Below are 17,354 nucleotides of genomic sequence, written 5' to 3'. Positions count from 1 at the left end.
TCATATGTCATAAGGGATTCAATAAACAGATATTATAAATGTCACTGTCCTCACAGGTGTATACAAAAAATAAATACATGTTGCACTTTTTAATACTGACCACACAATCTTTATTGAAAACGGCAAGTATGACAAAGTCAAAGGGCAGTTCAGTAAACCAACAAACAAATATAAAAGCAGTAGAAAAGGGCACTTGTTCAACTGCCAATTCTCTTTGGTGCATTTGTGTTTCACATTGGAACTGTCGATCTTTAAACTCATACAATTTTGATGAGTTTTCTAATTAACTAACAAACACAGAGTCATTGAAACAATGTATTTATTTCCTCTAAAACAAAATAAATAGGCATTGCAGGACAGTGGGAACGGGAAAAGGAGGGGGATTGCCATTCTTTAATGCTATTAACAATGGTCTGATGCTGTGAGTGGGTGTGCATTGAGATCACTTTGAAGCGTTGCATTGTCTCACATTCTACAGGGCACCAGGAGGAAAAGATGTCATTTAATTACATGCAAGGTCATTGTTGATTTTGTTGTGTAAGGGTTTTCGGCAATTGTTGGTGCTTTCTCATGAGTAAAAATTCAGTGGGGTCTAAAAATTTTGGTTTCCTATTTAATAGTTTTCCCTTCACAAACAGCCAATAATTACTTTTCCATCAATTCCTATAGAACTTAATTAAAATAATTAAGAGGTGGGTTGGACAACTCATGACACATTATACTGTTGTTAGATTGTGACCGATCAATGAGAATATGTCATGAATCACAGAATTCACAGGTTAGGCTTTGTTTGCATCAATATATGCATCACAGCAATGTAATTAAGCACCTTAAGCATAGTTATTCACCTGTTCCTCACAACAGATGGCATTCCACCCACTGCACCACAAAATACTGCAACTGTACGTACCTCACATTTGTTTGAGAATATATGATATCCAACAGAAAAAAACAAAACCTGAAACGGTGTAAAGCTGATTGTCTGTTTTCAATTGTAGTGCAGTTTATATCACAATATTTCAGGATCAATTTTCTACTGAAATACTTTTTTTTCTGGTCAATTTCACAAATTCATCAATTTCATTCTCGGATATAACAGACACTGACATATTCAGTTCAGGTCTGCAGCCATTCTGAGATGATGTTGAATTTCCTTACCATGAGCAACATTTTATTAATGAGCAAATTGAAGCAGGAAAATATATTTCAATTTTCCTAGTATTGCACTCTGGGACTATGGCTTTCATTTGATGAGGACAACAGAACAGATGATATGTGACAAACTTGATTATTTCCTGGTATCCATCAGACAAAACAAATCTCTCGTTATTTATTTTGGTTTCTGCTGTATCTTCTAGCAGTAATTTAAAGCTATTTAGCAGACTTCCATTTCCAACACAAGCATCATTTATCGTTACGGGGCCCGTTTGTATAAACAGCCTCAAATTGGCATGACATTTCTGTGTCCCCCAGAAATCCTCCACCATGAAACATAATAGGATTTTTATCCATTTTTATTTTAAAGATGGCAGGACATCAGTCCTTTCCTTAATCAGTGGGAAAACAGATCTAAGGTGAGTTTGGTCCAGCCTAAGTGATGTTTTGGTTTCTCTCAAGTTCAGGAGAGGGGTAGTGATGTTCCTCTAAGAAGGCTTTTTGGACCCTTACAGTGTTGTGGTTGAAGATCAGTGACCTCCTCCACTTCGATTCTCTCCGTAGACCCAATCCAGTGTGATGAACGTCAAGCTCATGCTCATAAAGAGGAAGCCCAGAGCAGTGAAGCAGGCAGCCTGAAACACAAGAGCAGGAGATTTTAATGACTGCAAACATCAGGTAACAATGATAAAATTGCATTCTCTTTTCATTTATTTGAACCTTATATTGATTCAAAATGTAGAGAAAGTTTAAGACATGCCTGAATTTTTGGTCTCGAGTTCATTGGTTCGGTGGAAACAATACGGATGTAAAAAAGACCTGGGAGAATGAAGATCAAGCTCGGAGCAGAGGTTGCACCTATGAAATGAACAAAAAATGAATGTCACTTCTAAGCTAAAGATGTGGTCACATTAGTGAAATTTTGGTTTGCCAACGGTCAATAGTGAAAGAGATGTATGTAGCACAGCTTACACAGAAGTCACTTTCAGGCATTTATTATTTTTCCCAATACTTGTGTGCGATAGGTATTTTGATGCTAATTAGATTTTCTTGCAACTAAACTAAAACTACTGTAAATGTTCTTTCGCTGCATTACAAACACTTTCTTCAGGTGCATGTCTACAATTTTCATTATTCACTCACCAATGATTCCGAAAATGTCACGAATGTTGGGCACACAAATGACGAGCAGGTTGACTACGAAAAGGAGACACAATGCAATAGAGACGTGACGCACCCAATGGAAGGGCTTATCAGGGAATAGAAGCTGAAGGAGGGCTCTGCGAATCTGAAAACACAATATGACAAAGAAATTAAACTATTTAAACGTCTGCCCTGCATTCAAAAATTGTTTACTGAGTCTTTCAACATTAAAGGGACACTCCACCCAAAAATGAAAATAAATATTCTCTTTTATCATTTACTCACACTCGTGCCATCCCAGATGTATGTCTTTCATTCCTCAAATGAACACAAAGATTTTTCAAAAAATAACCCATCTCTGTCCAAATAATGCAAGTGTGTAGGACCTTCAACGCTGATGCAATATATTTCATCCCAATTAAGTAATATTTGAAGCTTATTAAAATGTAAACCATTGTTTCCAGCCAACTGTCTTACACGGGTTCATGAGGTCACGCTTGATGTAAGAATTGCCACATTGTGATTTAAGCACATTGTGTGAAATTGCTGACATAGCACTTTACAAAACTCTCATGAACCAAGTATATGACAGTTGGCTGGAAGTGCTGGATTATAGTCCAAAAAGTTGAAAATTATAGTATTTGTCTCACACATTCCTATCATTTCTCTTCAGAAGACATAGATTTATCTACTTGGGTCATACACTGTAGATTGCTATCATGTTCAGTTTGTGTGGTTTTTGAAGCATACACTTGTAGTATATTCACTCTCAAAAAAAAAAAAATTCTTTATGTTCATCTGAAGAAAGACATCTAGGACAGCATATGTGTGAGTATCATTTTTGTGTGGAGTATCCCTTTACATTTTGACAGTATGTTACAACATGGTTTCATCTTTTCAGAAATATAAACCAGGAAAGCTAGTTGGACGTCACCATATAACTGTCAAAAACAAACGTCTCATTACCGGGAAGAGCACAACAGGAACAGTCAGAGTCACAGCCACCAGCACGGCCAGACGCACACACAGGATGAGCGTGTCCAGAGGATCCACCTTGCTGTAGGTGTGTAGAAGTTCTGCCTCTGTGTTTACTGAGAGAGATTCATATATTGAGAATTACTATTATTTCTAGGCTGTGCTTAAATTACACACACACACACACACACACACAAGTAAACAGATACAGGTCCCAAAACTTGTTTATTTTTAAACTATGGCAGAGACAAATGTGAGTCTAGCCTATAACAAGACAGCATCAGTAATGCCTCGCTTGCAGCATTAGACAAAATTTTGAATTTATAATCCAGAGTGCTTACAATAAAAGGTGAGGTAGCCAAAGATGGCAGTGAGCAGATACATGACAAACATCCCCAGGATGGACACGTTGGCAATGGCCTGCATGCGTCTCTTTGTGGGACTAGAAGTATCAAAACAACAATCATAAAAGGAGATTTCTTTTTGACTCATGTCTCTCTTTTTGCAAATAAATAGAGACTCACCCAATGTCTTGATACCATTTAAAAGTTTTAAAACCCAAAGTTTTTAATGGTAGTGTACATTATAAGTTTATGTCAAATGAAAAACAACCTGTTTTGTTTTCAAACAGTGACCAAAATGATTATTAGTGGTCATGAATATTTTCATAGAGAGCGCGTGTTTTCTGAACGTACTTGCGCAGCTCGGTGTAGATCGGCAGCACCTCAGGGTGGCATACAAAAGCGAAAGCCAAGATGGGAACCGTATAGGCTGTCTGCAAAACAACCAGAGTAACTTAAATTACACAAGGAAGTTCCTGATCTCACACAGTGAGGCGATCTCACACCTGTGTCATCATACTGAAATTAGTAGTTTCTTGGTAACTTTATTTCCATCTGCATACTAAGCATTACCTGTCTGTTTCTGTCTGACCTGGGGTGGAGGTCGTAAAGAGTTAAACATGGTACTTAGAAATGGACATCCTGAATAGATTCTTGCAATGATAAGGACAGTTCCTGACCTGCTGGTTGATAGTGAAGTATTTGGCTTCACATTCACCATCAAAAGATATGTTTTCAGCAGTGTGGTTGGTGAAACCATCAAAAGGACAAGGGATGTTGAACTTCTTATAGATGACCTAGGGAACAAAAACGTGAAGTTAAAATAACAAACAGGAGAGGATGAAAACCAAAAATGAGACAAGGAGAAAGAGAGCCAGAAATATTGAAGAATGTTAAAGAGTTTATAAGAGAAGCAGCAATGTTTTGAGTGATCTTTTGATCTTTCACAAAAAGCCCACACACAGACCACAGCATTAAGTGAACTTACTGAGATCAGGAAGAAAACCATACATGTCAGAGAGAAGCCACTGGTGTAACCCAAGTACCCTACAACAAAAACAAACAGACAATATTCCACAAAATGCTCATATTATACTATAACATCACCCAGCTCTATTCTGCTAATATGGGACTGTAAGGCATGAAGCTTCATTAAGATATTGTAAACATCTATACAGCGCTATAACAAATCAAATTTACTTGACTTGGTTCTGTCACCAGTTCACTGTAGTTATTTCACTTTGTTTACGGTTAAAAAACAGTCCTTTCAACAGAAGTCATTTAACACATTTACAGATCTGTAGATTTAAAATCTGAAAATTTTCCAATTATTCCAAAACCTGCCACAAATATGTTCTTTAGAACATCAATAAATTACTCTGGATTCTACTTTAGGATTCTACATAAAAAGCAACAGATCCTTTTAAATGTGCTTATGAGCAAAGTAGATTGTGAGAGGACAATATTATGAACACTGGCAATGTGACAAGCAAATAGAAAGGATGAGAAAAGGATAGATTCACAACAAACACAGAGCAGAATGGCTTACCAAGTTGTCTCATCAGGGCAAGGGGCAAGATGATTAAAATGGACACAATGATGATCAGATAGTTGCCATTCAGGAACCACTCACTTAAAAAAAAAAAAAAATGACAGAATAAGTTAAAGTGAAGGAACTTAGCAAGTTTGTGTATTTCAACAACATTTGAAGGATTTGGATTGCTCTGAGGCTGGATTGTTCCAGCAGTTACCTTGGATGACCCCAAAAAATGTTATCTAATTCTTGGCTAGATTAAATTAGACTCATTAGGAGAACACGGGGATAAGCAGATGATTGTTTTCTCACCCACTGCTGTGCTGAAGGCCAAGGAAAGCCTGAATAACCAGAGGTAATTCATACTTCACAATGAAGAGGTAGCTAGACATAGCTGAAAGAAAGAGAGAGACAGATTCATCAAACACAGTTTGGTCATACTGACTCCCTTATACAGTAAATGGCAGATCTTTTTGGCTTGTAGCCTAAGGTGATTTTTGCCTGTGCAGTGTATATACAAATATATTATAATACCCCTGGCAGGACAATAAAACTTTTGTTACATCGTCTGAGAGAGAACATAACATATTGCTGTTATCATATGGACATATATCATTCCTCGTGAAACTCAGGGACTGCTACTAAACCACTGTATTTTTAAAAGCTTATGGTCAGTAAAAAGCCTTTATAAATTTACATTTTCATGTCCTACTAACAGACCAAATTGTACAGAGACATTATTTCAATCTAATGGAGAATAATAAATTATAATCAGTATAACTGGATCTGGTAGTGTTCATCGAAAGAGTCAGCAAAAAGCAAAAAATGTAGATTGGAAATGAGATCAGAACTGACCCAAAACTCTAACTTACCACCAATATTGTGCATTGTTATGACAAGAGCTGCCAGTATTTTTCCCGGGTGTCCAAATGCTCGTTTACCCAGTTGTTCATAAGCACGAATCCCTGTACAGACAGGTTAGTGATTAATGATTTATCCTGATGAACTAACTAAAATCTAAAATCCTTATATACAGTGGGGTCCAAAAGTCTGACGTCACACTGAAAATATGACATTAAAAATTTAATTTAACCTGGAAATAATCAAAAAGCTTTAGATTAAAGATTTACAGTTTAGTTAAAAGTTTTAAAATGTATTTTCAATTGTCTTCATCGTTGTCATTATATCAAAAGGGTGACAATGGATAAGGCATTCTTAAATGTGTATATATTATATAATATTATTCTATGAATTTTTTATTATTTATTCTCAATTCAACTTTTAACTCAAATTGCAATAATGATTTTTAATAAAAAAAATACTGTAATTGAAAAATAATGCAAAATAGAAGCATTTAACTACTATATAGAAGCATTTAACCCCACTGTACAAAAAGAAGCAATATTAAAAGTCTCATTTTATTTTTATAACAAACATTTTAAATAATGACCAAATCTCTTGAATCGACCGTACCTACAACCCCTGCGCACCTCAGCAGAAGATGAACAGAGTATGATGACAAGACAGCAATGCAGGTCAACAAGATCCTGTTAAAACAAGCAAAAAACCCACAACAGAATGTCTCATGTAAATGCTCTATGTAGTTGAAAATATGTGCTTAAAACTATCAAAGATTTATAAAATGTTCATTAGATCATTCAAATGGTTATAAATGCCATGTAAGGGCACTTACTGTTACATGTATGATCTGTTTTAGTTTAGTTTCTATGTCTTCCTGCCTCATTTGTTTCCATGCTTTTTGATTAGTTAGTTATACACACCTGTTTTCTGTTCCTCCCTGATTACGTTTATTATTTAAAGCCTGTGTTCTCATGTTCCTTTGTCTGCTATTTTGGATTTATGTTTGGTTGTGCCAAGTTCCTTCTGTGGATTATTAAAATACTCTTTGATTTTGACTCCTTCGTTGTGCGCTTTGCATTACACACCAAACACGTAACACTTGCATTATGTCTAGTTGTGAAACTGGGGGATTTGAGGTGCATTCTGGGATACTCACAGAAAGAGGACGATACCAGTGTTGGACATGGCATAAGACAGTCCCAGAATCCCACTGCCCATGATGGCATTGCTGAGGTTGAAGACAGACATTCCAAATGACGTCTTTCCTTCAAACTAGCAGAAACAACAGACACAGAGACAATAAGAGGGAAAGATCAGGGTGGGGGGGGGATAACCACAGACTCGTTAGAAGCATCTTGGTGAAGACTGGCTGTTTTATTAATATGAGCTTGATTTCTGCACTCACATCTGTAAACTGAGGGGTTTTTCCTCCATCAGTCTTGTGTGGTAAAAACTCCTCTCGTTCAGGTGACTCTCTAAAACATATAGACGAATGTCACACTCTATAAATGCAGCAATTATCAGGTCATCAATTGTGATGCTTCAAAGTTTAAAAGTCTTAAGTAAGTATTGGTATAGCATAGCCTGCTTGTTCACTATAGTTAACCATTTTGACCTTTTTCATTTACTCTTTACATTTATTGTCCCCTGATATTCGTTTTGTAGGCAGCAAACAGTAAATCAGGGGGTTCAGGTTCATAAAATTAATTGAAGCAAGGACCCTTTCCAAATTTTGTGTCAAAGGTAACCCTTTTGCTTTACAAGACACTCATTAAAATGTCAAAGTGATGTGCTTGAAATTTAAACAGCCCAGGCCCAGTTTATCATGGTGTTTATATGTAATAAAATGTGTCAAGGATATCACTTAATATGTTGATGTTGAACAATTAACGCTTTGTTCAACCTGTATGGAATGCATTAATGTGACTATAAATCCAAGGATATTTTTGTGTGCTAATGAGGTGAAGGCTATGCTGTGGTATGCTGCTAAGTTGCAATGCTCACATTTTCCTTTTAGGTTCATTTTAAGTTCACCCAAATATTCACTTAAAATAAATGTAACTCTGGTTAAGACTGTGATGTTGTTCTAGAAAAGCAGATGGTGAAGCAACCAAATAGCGTGCTTGCTTTTAGCATGAATCTGCAGGCCAATAGAAAATAGATTTGTAGTGACAGATTTAGTGACCCAGGAAGCGTATTCGCAATTCTGTTTTCAAAGCAAAATCATTACTAATGAATGACACATACCCTTCCTCAAGATGTTGAAAGTCTTGGCGGTGACCGTTTGTTAGTTTCTGAAGTTCCATGATGTATTCTTTCTATCTTTTTCTCTTTTGAGCAGTGAAAGTTGTGAAGTGTGGAGTGAAGCGTTTTCTCTAAAGTAGATCTGCAAGAAATAAATGACAATAAAAGCAGTTAAAGCAGACTAAAATATTACAAAAAGAATGTCACTTAGTTAGCAGTATATACAGTACTGTATTTACACAGATTAACCGCATTACCTGAAAAACAAAACAAAAAATATAAATATTGTAATGACCCCAAATTAGTGAACAGTATGTTCTATGTCATGACAACAAGGAATGCTGCATCATTTATACAGAATCAAAGCACAATCAAATCTTTGCTGGTCGTACAGATATTTTAGTATGTCTATATTAATGTTACACAATCTTTGCAATGACAATCGCTACTTTATAGCAGCCTTAACTCAGATATCTGAGACTGTTAAATGCGCTTTTTGACCCTGTCTTCATATACATTTCTATGTAGACTCTTTTTCATAATTGTCCTGAAAGTTATCCAATGAGAAGTCCGTGAGAGCTGTCAAGGATATAGCTAAAAGTCCAGGAAACATGAGGTCCATGTGTCTGTTTCCCACCACATCTATTGTGATTGGCTCTTAAAGTTATGTTTCAAGTGGGGAAAGAACATAAAAATACTCAAGAGATCTGTAATTCTGGGTTTATTTTGGATTCTTGCCTTTTCAATTGTGTAAATGAACATTCAAAAAAAAAAAAAGCCTCTGAGAAAGCAAATTCTTTTAAGAACTGATTTGACAGACATGTCAAACACCACACTTGTAGGAAAATTATTGTTATGGTACAACATGACGTTGTCTATGTGTGTGAATTTACTGATGAACGAAGAGCTTTGGAACTGTGTCCTATAATGTTTGACTTAAAAACCTTCTGTGCTCCATTTAGTAATTTCGTAACTCTAAAAGCATTGTGTACACCATAACAGTGACCAAATCTCTAGAAGATTTAGTAGTATACTTCTTGTTGTTGTGTTGCTATGACACTCATCCCCAAAGGGGACACACATCCAGGCTTTACTGACTGACAAGACGCTACCTTTTACATTCTGTCTTTTAGCTTTCACAAGGACTGGAGGTCAATGTTATTTTAGTATCACTGAGAGACTATTATAGCTTTTTTACAATATTGTGTCGTGTAATGTGTAGTGTTTATGGTCTGCACAGTATTGAATGAAATGTACGTGTACTCAATCATTATGACTGACATCAGTCAAACCAACAATATTAACTCTGTAGTGGTTTGCAAACTACTGCTGGTTCAGATTTTGAAATCAGTGGGATCTATTCCATAATGGTCACATGCTAACAAACGTAACAGTATGTGACTCAAACAGCTCTACTAAGAATGTTTCTTGCCACGTGTATGCGAATTATCTCACAGTGTCTCAAACACGTAAGAAAGTGTAAATGGAAAAAAATCCCTCTTCAATGCCAGGGCAAATCTATCAGAAAAATGTAAACAAATATGAGATCCTGCTGTGGGAAGAAGTAACAAGGTGAATTACTGTTGGATATGAAATTCACTGTCACATTCAGCCACAAGTCTGAATACGTGGCTCAGGTTTCGGAGGTTTGGAAACTTTCCAGCAGCCCCTACCAGCTGTAGTTCCCAAACTGCTTTCGGAGCACAACCTTGTGCACCCAAAAACTTGATAAGATTTGTTGTAATAATAACATACTGCCAGCACATGGTGATTAACGCTTTGCTCTTTCCTCAGACACACAAAATCTTGTAATAGATTAAGTTTAAAAATATTATATGCTTTGAGAATAAGCAGTGCATATTTAGAAAATCTGGAGGATGTATAAGCAACACAACTCGTTTGTAACTCTTATTAGCCTCAACTGATTAATGGATTGTCACTATATAGATTCCAAAATTTAACATCGAGTAATTCTGAAGTATCTGCAGACTGGAATGGAGAATTACATAATCTGTGATGTTTATGTATACCTGTGGGTACATGAGCACAATTAAACAATAATGAAGCATTGTGGAAGAATGTTTTGGAAAGTTATAGTACCTTCTCATAAACTCACAATTATTGTTTCTTGCCTAAACTCACTACTGAAAGACTGATAGAGTTATTTATTTTTTTGTCACAGTCATTTACTGCCATATATGTAAATGAAGAGTAAATTGTACAATATTGAAAACTGCTAACAGTAGTTTAAAACCCTGATCATTTAGTAACTATATAGACAGATAGATCATAGTACATCGTAAACAATCAGTTTTATTGATACCTAAAGCTAAAACTATCAAAAACCATTTTCATTAATTGAAAAAAGATGAAATCAAGTGAAATATAACTATAGATGAAAAACTTCAGCTTAAAAGAAAATATATATCTATAGATGAAAAAAACTATAGTTAAACTGTCAACTGTCAACAGCACAAAGCAAAATTACACAAACAAAAATTAAAATGAAAATAAAAAATATAAAAGCTATTAATACATACTGTTATAATATATAAATTACACTAAAATAACACAGTATATGCAGTATTCAATTTACCCTATTGATGCATTCTGAGAATTGTGTATAGCTGTAAAACATAACTTTAACGGTCAATTAGTTAATGCATTATAAACTAAAAATAAAAACAATTCTTCTTACCTGATATTAAGGTAATGTCATATATAAATTATAGCTATATTAGTAAAGCCTGTAGAAATTAACATTAATGAAGATTAATTAATGTTTTAAGTGTTATTTCATGTAAGCTATTTCAGTAACTACTGTTAATGTATAGAACCATTTTGTAAAGTGTTACCAATAGCACAAATCACAAGACGATTATGTGAGCTTTAAAAGCAATGTCATGGGTCATAGAGTCATAAGTAAACTTTAGCTGAAACCAACTGGACAACATTCCTGAAGGGGAGCTTTTGTTAACTTTCTAAGTTTACTCTTAAAACAACATACAAATGATCTTTTCTCAAATATCACTGACTTTAAAGGCATGGAACTGATTCCAACTTGCGTAATTCTACAGAGCAAAGTCTTACTAAATGAACACTAAAAAACTTTTCATGGAAAAATCTGCTATAAATTTGTCAGCTGCAAAATGTCACACTCGTGAATATGCCAAGAATTTCAGCCTTAAGGCAGCTTGCCTACAGTCAGGAGGAGAAAGAGATTTTAACCTCTCTGTGACAAGACCACCTCGTACCCAGCACCACTCCCAATAACTACCTGTTCAAGTGTGAAATACTAGGGTGACCAGACTGGCTGTTACCTGGAGCAGCTTTTCTCCATGCAGCACTAGATGACTGTTGGTAATCCCACGTTCTCTGGATCAGATTTTTAAATGTTACTTGGCGCAGACAACCTTTCCGCTTCACTCTCAGGGTTTCATTGAGTTATTTGTTTAAACTTCTTAGCACTCAGTTAAAACATGCAGGGTGGGTAGTACTGTAGAGACATTATTTAGAGGCTGGGAGAAAGAGAAAGACAGAGAAATATGTGGGGGAGGGTGCCAAAGAGAGGAGGGTGAGGTGTGCTGGGACATCGAATACATTTTAACTCTTTACTCGCTGTAGCAGAATTGAATTTAAGAGATTCTCGAGACTTAACCTTCATATAGTAAAACTCAACTTTTGGACTGCAGGGAAAACAATGCAAAATGCATTTTAACATCAGGTTACTTACTAAGATAACCAAATGAGCCACAGATAGACAGCTTTCGTGGCATGCCATCATCTTTGAAAACCATTGTAAAAGAACTACATGAGCTGGAAGAATATATAGCTTCACTTGCAATAAAAATAAAATTATAAACTAAAAATTGTAACAATTTTTAACATTATTTAGCACATGTGGTTCATAATTTAATTTTGAATGAATGCTGTTCTTTGATGAATAGTTCTTTTCTTTTCAAAGAAATGGTTTTAAAAAAAATAAGCATATTACAATGATTTCTGAAGAATCATGTGATTCTGCAGTAATGGCTGCTGAAAATTTAGCTTTACCATCACAGGAATAAATTAAATTTCAAAATGTATTCAAATAAAACACAGCTATTTGAAATTGTAATAATATTACACAATAGTATTATTTTTTGTGTATTTTGGATTAAATAAATGCAGCCTTTGTGAGTATAAAATACTTTCAAAAACCCCAAACTGCTTAACGTTGAAAACAATGTGAATGGTAAATTGTAAATAGTCATGTAAATATGAGATTTTAAAATATTATTATAGTTAATATAATTTATATTTTTTCATTATTTGAATACTTACAACATTTTTGTTTACTTTAGTGTAATAGATTGTAACCACTCTAATCTGGATCTGAAGCAAAACCATCTGAGAAGCATTGACCTAAAACAGTGATCAAATGTACTTTTAAATCACATTTGTACACTAAAACCTACATTTCAGCAAAATTTGTGGACAAGATTTTACATACTGTCTTCACCCACTCACCATCAGAGCTGAGCAACCATCTCTCCACCCATTTCACTGGCATTCCTCTCCTTGCCTGCATCCATTTCCTGTCGTTCAACACTCATTCTCTATAGACTCTCTCTCCCTATAAGTCAACAACTCACACTATTGCTATCCATTTTAAGGCTTTGGCTAGAGGTGTATTAGAGTACTCAAATGCTCTTTTTTATGACACTGTGTAGTGTACTTGCCCATACTTGAATTTCCAGAGCATTTCCCAGGAGATAATATTATCCCCTCGCCTCAGAGGCCGCATACATCTGTGTGCCAAAATGCAGGCTCGAGTGAACTCGTAGTAATATTTGCTAATATAATAGCACTAACAGAATGCATTTTCCACATCAGAATTACTTTTAAACCCAAAAGCCTCAAAGAGTGGAAGCCAAAGTAAGAAGCCAGGTCTGGTCATTGTTGTAGACCACACAATGCACTCGCTGATCTCACTGCAGGCTCATTTCCCCGTTGTGGCCATGTATATTCAATATGTCCAGGACATCCGTTTAAAAAAGCTACGGAAACTTCTTGAGGTTTATCAATTGTGTGGGTCACAACTTTGGTGTGTACATTGTGCCTTAAACACCCATTCAAAAAATCGAACACATTCCTTTTCATTTTCCACCTGATAATGATTTCCTCTACTTTTCCTTTCAGATAACAGTGGTATGTTAGCAAATATTGTGAAAGGGATGTTTTTTCACACTCTAGCCACAGAAATGTATGTGCTTCAAAGATTACAACACAACAGGAAGTGCTTCACCTGAAGTCAACAGCTTAAATTGGTGGGCAAAATTATATACAATTTTGGACATTATATGAAGTCATGATCTCAGACGCATAAACGTAAACACTGGGGGAAGGGGCTGTTGTTCTTTGTGGTTAAATCCGGTTTTAGCACTAAGCAACATTTAAGTTAAAGTTAACATTTTGAAATACTTTCTTATATGCAGAGACTATAAATAAGCCATTAACTACTGATGTGCTATCAATACACTTTGGTGAAGCATCCTGTCCAACCCGACATAGCAACATTAGCACAACCAATGGCATGAGTTTAGGGTGGGACTAAGTGTTTGACCGGCAAATTGCAGATAAGTAAAGTGCACAGTGAAACTTGCTGTGTCCAACACCATGTACTTCCAAATATGTGCTGAATTTGACGAGGAATATACCTCTTGATCACTGATAAAGTCTTTTGGTATGAATTTGTAAAACAATCAAGCATATTACATCTGCAGTGCTGACATTGTCCTTTGATTGCCTAAATGCTACATAGAATAACCACAAAAATAATGCATTTGGGAGCTAACAAGTATAATTTAACCATGATGAACAACATTCTTGGTATCAATTGCAGTTTCACTTGAATTGCATTTGAAAAGAGTGGCTTAAAGTTACAGTTCACATGGCCTCATTGGGATAACAAAGTGTCCACTGGCTGTGAAATTCAAAGTCACAGCAGGTGAACATCCGAGTATTATTCACCTACTGTTTCATGTGTATTCGGACAACCTACTCATCTGATATACTGCTTTTCACATACTATATACAGTGACAAGCACAAGTATTTGAAACCTTTGGAATTGTTTGGGTTTTTTGCATTTATTGGTCAGAAAATATTGTTTGATTTTCATCAAGTAACAAGTAAACTTTTTTGAACGGTGATAATGTGTCTTTATTTCTTATTTTCTTATTTCGTTTAGTATTGCCCTTCAGAAGCTACATAAGATTTGAATGTTTCTTAGTAAGAACAACTTACTCAATTTTCAGATCCTTCAGATCATCATGATCACCTCAGCTTTTAAACCTGCCTGAGCATCAGTAAATGTTTCTACCTTTTGTTATAGTCGTGTTGTCAAGTTGAATCCATCACTGGTCCTTAGTGAAAATGTGGATCTCAAAATCATACAGTTACTGTTGTGAAAAACCAAAGAATGTGCAGAACCTTGAGGATTTTTCTAGTGAACAGGGGGCAGTTCTTTAGAAAGCTGTGAACAACTATCAAAAAACAATTGTGGGTCATGCAAGTAATAACAAGTCACTTACTTTTTCCACAGCACTGTGAATGTTTAATGAAATGTGTTCAGTAAATATGAACAATTATAATTGTGTTGTTAGCTTTAGCTTTTGTCTGTACTTGTGACATGTGTGTACTCTTGATCAAGATCAGATGACATTTTATGACCAACAAATGTTTAAATATACATTTTAATGACCACTATTGTTGGAAAGTAAAGCGTATTCCTATAAATGACACACTTCTGCTCTCCTATTTAACTTCTGAAGTTTTTAAAAATGCTTCCTTTGAAAAGTTTGCCAATATCCTAGTGAATAACCAAACTGACGTTACCAAATTGAATGAAATTTGATGTCTCTATTCCCCGAATAGATGACCTGGTTGCTCTTTAAAAGCTTTTACTGAATCTTGGCTTACTTCTCACAATGCATTGGGTGTACTCTTACAGGTTGCGTAACACATTTTTGAATGTTTTGGATATTTTGAGCTCTTCGTAATCCCAATTTAGTCTAAAACGTATCAGTACAAAACAGTATATAATCCTGTTTTATTGATCAAGAAGACTTTGTGGAACATTTGAAGAACTGAGAGAATGTAAACATGCTTATACTGACAGTTTACATTCAACCAACAAGCCTATCAAGTTGATTTTCTAACATTGTCATGGGAGTTTAGCTAAAAAGCTTAATTCCAAGCTTAAATCCTATTCTAACAACCTCACATAGAGAGAGTGACTTGTTCATTTTTTTGTAGATATTTTGGGTGGATACACACTGCTGTCAGTCAACAGAAAACATCTCAAGACATAGTAAAAGACATAAGAACAAATATATTTCCATCTATTTCCAATCTTTCATAGTCTATGCAAGTCCGAATCAGCTATTGGCCTTTTATATCTGGCTCGAGTTAATTCTAGTCCTGCGATCAGACATATGATACCCACATAACATCATGTACAGTGTGCATAGAAAGATTTTCCTTTGCAACTCACACACGCTGTTATCTTGCCATATTCTTCACAACACTGTAGGGTCATTGACGAGAATAACAGACTGTAAATCTCCCTTACCCAAATTGTCATAAAAAGCCACCTGAAGTTAATTGCAATCAAAGAACAAATTGTATGACTAAAAAACTTATAATAGAACATAATGAAAGCTGTAATTACGGTAACAAAACTCTCATAAGCCATTAAGCCTTTCCTGTCAACAGCAGTTTGATTTTAAAGACCATGTGCTCAAGCAATACAGCAGATACTCAGAAAAGAAAATACTCAGACTCTCTCACCCTTTTTAAATGGCTGTTGGTGTTTTCTCAAAGGCAGTGTTAATGAAGCATTCTCTGAGAGCTTTTCTTGGTTGAGGTGTTGCTTTTTATCCCAGTTGTTAAAAGGTTTAAGTAGAGCCCAAGAGAGAAAGAGAGAAAGGACAGTGTGGTTCTATTGAAGGGAGTAAGGCAAGGGTGGGAAGCACATGGAGGAAAAAAAGGGAGGGAGTTTCTCAATGCAGTCTCGAATTACTTGTGATGTCACGTACAACTCAAGCCACTCTGGTAATGCAGGCAAGAGCATTCCATTCAGTGGCTCTTTCACGCTTTCAAATCTGCTTGTCTCTCATTCTTAATATTAATGGAGTGTCATGCAATCCACAAGTTTTTTTGTTTTGGTTATTTTTTCAGTGTCGGGTAGTTTCTGTGTAATCCTTTGGCTGGGTCAAATGCAGGTTATGGAGTCAGTCTGAGCATTTTTGGCTTTGAGAGATCGGTTGATTACACTTGAATTACTTTTAAATGTTTAATTTTTACTTCTATAATGTTTGTTAAAGAAGTTTAAATGTAGTCAATATGTTAAAAAGGTATATGCTGTATTAAGAACTGTACTAAACAAGTGGTTGGGTTGTGTATTTTACAAAGATTGAGAAGATTAACTTAATGTGTAATTACTCATTCATGTATGAGGTAAAAAAAATCATATAATATAAAAATATATAATATTATTGTAAAAATCAATGGGTAAAATCAACTCATCATGAATTAGTAATTAGTTGTAACTAAACTGAGTTTGACACCCCTGCTCTAGACCATAGTTTGCATAGAAATATGATATATGGTGATTAGTTATATGACATTAAAACCAGTCCACTTGGAATCGTTGACACACTCAAAAAAAGAAAAAAGAAAAGGGGGTTACAAATGACCCAATCTGGGTTGTTTTTAGCCCAGCGGCTGAGTAAATATATATAGGACAGAACACATGTTGGGCTAACTTGACTGAAGTTGGGTAGTTTATTTAACCCTTTTTTTTTAGTGTGTCAGTGATTCCAAATGGACTGTTTTTTATAAAAAGAAAAAAAATTAAAAGATTTTTAAAAAACAAAACAAAAAAAGAATCACCATATATCATATTTCTATGCAAACTATAGTCTAGAGCAGGGGTGTCAAACTCAGTTTAGCTCCAACCCTACTCCAACACACATACCATGTCTAAAGAATTGAATTTGGCACCCCTGGTCTAGATCAAGAATAAAAACACACACACATTTTTGATTTAGGCACATAA

The 17,354-nt window shown here is 35.3% G+C and overlaps 1 protein-coding gene across 2 annotated transcripts; it reads right to left on the bottom strand.

The window, feature by feature from the left end:
* Positions 1 to 83: 83 nt before the first annotated feature.
* On the bottom strand, positions 84 to 16,260 carry slc38a5b (solute carrier family 38 member 5b). Of its 2 annotated transcripts, none has more exons than XM_079385004.1 (16): positions 16,085 to 16,260; positions 8,257 to 8,395; positions 7,415 to 7,484; positions 7,166 to 7,281; positions 6,622 to 6,695; positions 6,021 to 6,113; positions 5,461 to 5,542; positions 5,164 to 5,246; positions 4,603 to 4,661; positions 4,295 to 4,411; positions 3,969 to 4,048; positions 3,615 to 3,715; positions 3,265 to 3,389; positions 2,299 to 2,443; positions 1,916 to 2,013; positions 84 to 1,790 (listed from the first exon to the last, which is right to left on the bottom strand). In XM_079385004.1, the coding sequence occupies exons 2-16, from the start codon at positions 8,313 to 8,315 to the stop codon at positions 1,686 to 1,688; spliced, it is 1,407 nt and encodes a 468-aa protein (XP_079241130.1). In that variant the 5' UTR covers positions 8,316 to 8,395; positions 16,085 to 16,260; the 3' UTR covers positions 84 to 1,685. The 2 variants fall into 2 exon arrangements, with proteins under 2 accessions (XP_079241130.1, XP_079241131.1); XM_079385005.1 differs by lacking the exon at positions 16,085 to 16,260 and adding an exon at positions 11,574 to 11,815.
* Positions 16,261 to 17,354: the final 1,094 nt, after the last annotated feature.

The sequence above is a fragment of the Barbus barbus genome, assembly GCF_936440315.1.
Source record: "Barbus barbus genome assembly, chromosome: 29".
Taxonomy (NCBI): Eukaryota; Metazoa; Chordata; class Actinopteri; order Cypriniformes; family Cyprinidae; genus Barbus; species Barbus barbus.
The sequence above is the reverse complement of the archived record's forward strand: the minus strand, read 5'-3'. Positions and strand labels throughout refer to the sequence as shown.

What these genes read in the sequence shown, in the direction of transcription:
- slc38a5b (XM_079385004.1), bottom strand. Translation starts at nt 8,315, where the DNA reads ATGGAACTTCAGAAACTAACAAACGGTCACCGCCAAGACTTTCAACAT. An exon ending in AAACCCCTCAGTTTACAGAT is followed by an intron (nt 7,282 to 7,414) that starts GTGAGTGCAGAA and finishes TGTTTCTGCTAG; the next exon opens with TTTGAAGGAAAGACGTCATT. An exon ending in TGACATTTTCGGAATCATTG is followed by an intron (nt 2,014 to 2,298) that starts GTGAGTGAATAA and finishes TTCATTTCATAG; the next exon opens with GTGCAACCTCTGCTCCGAGC.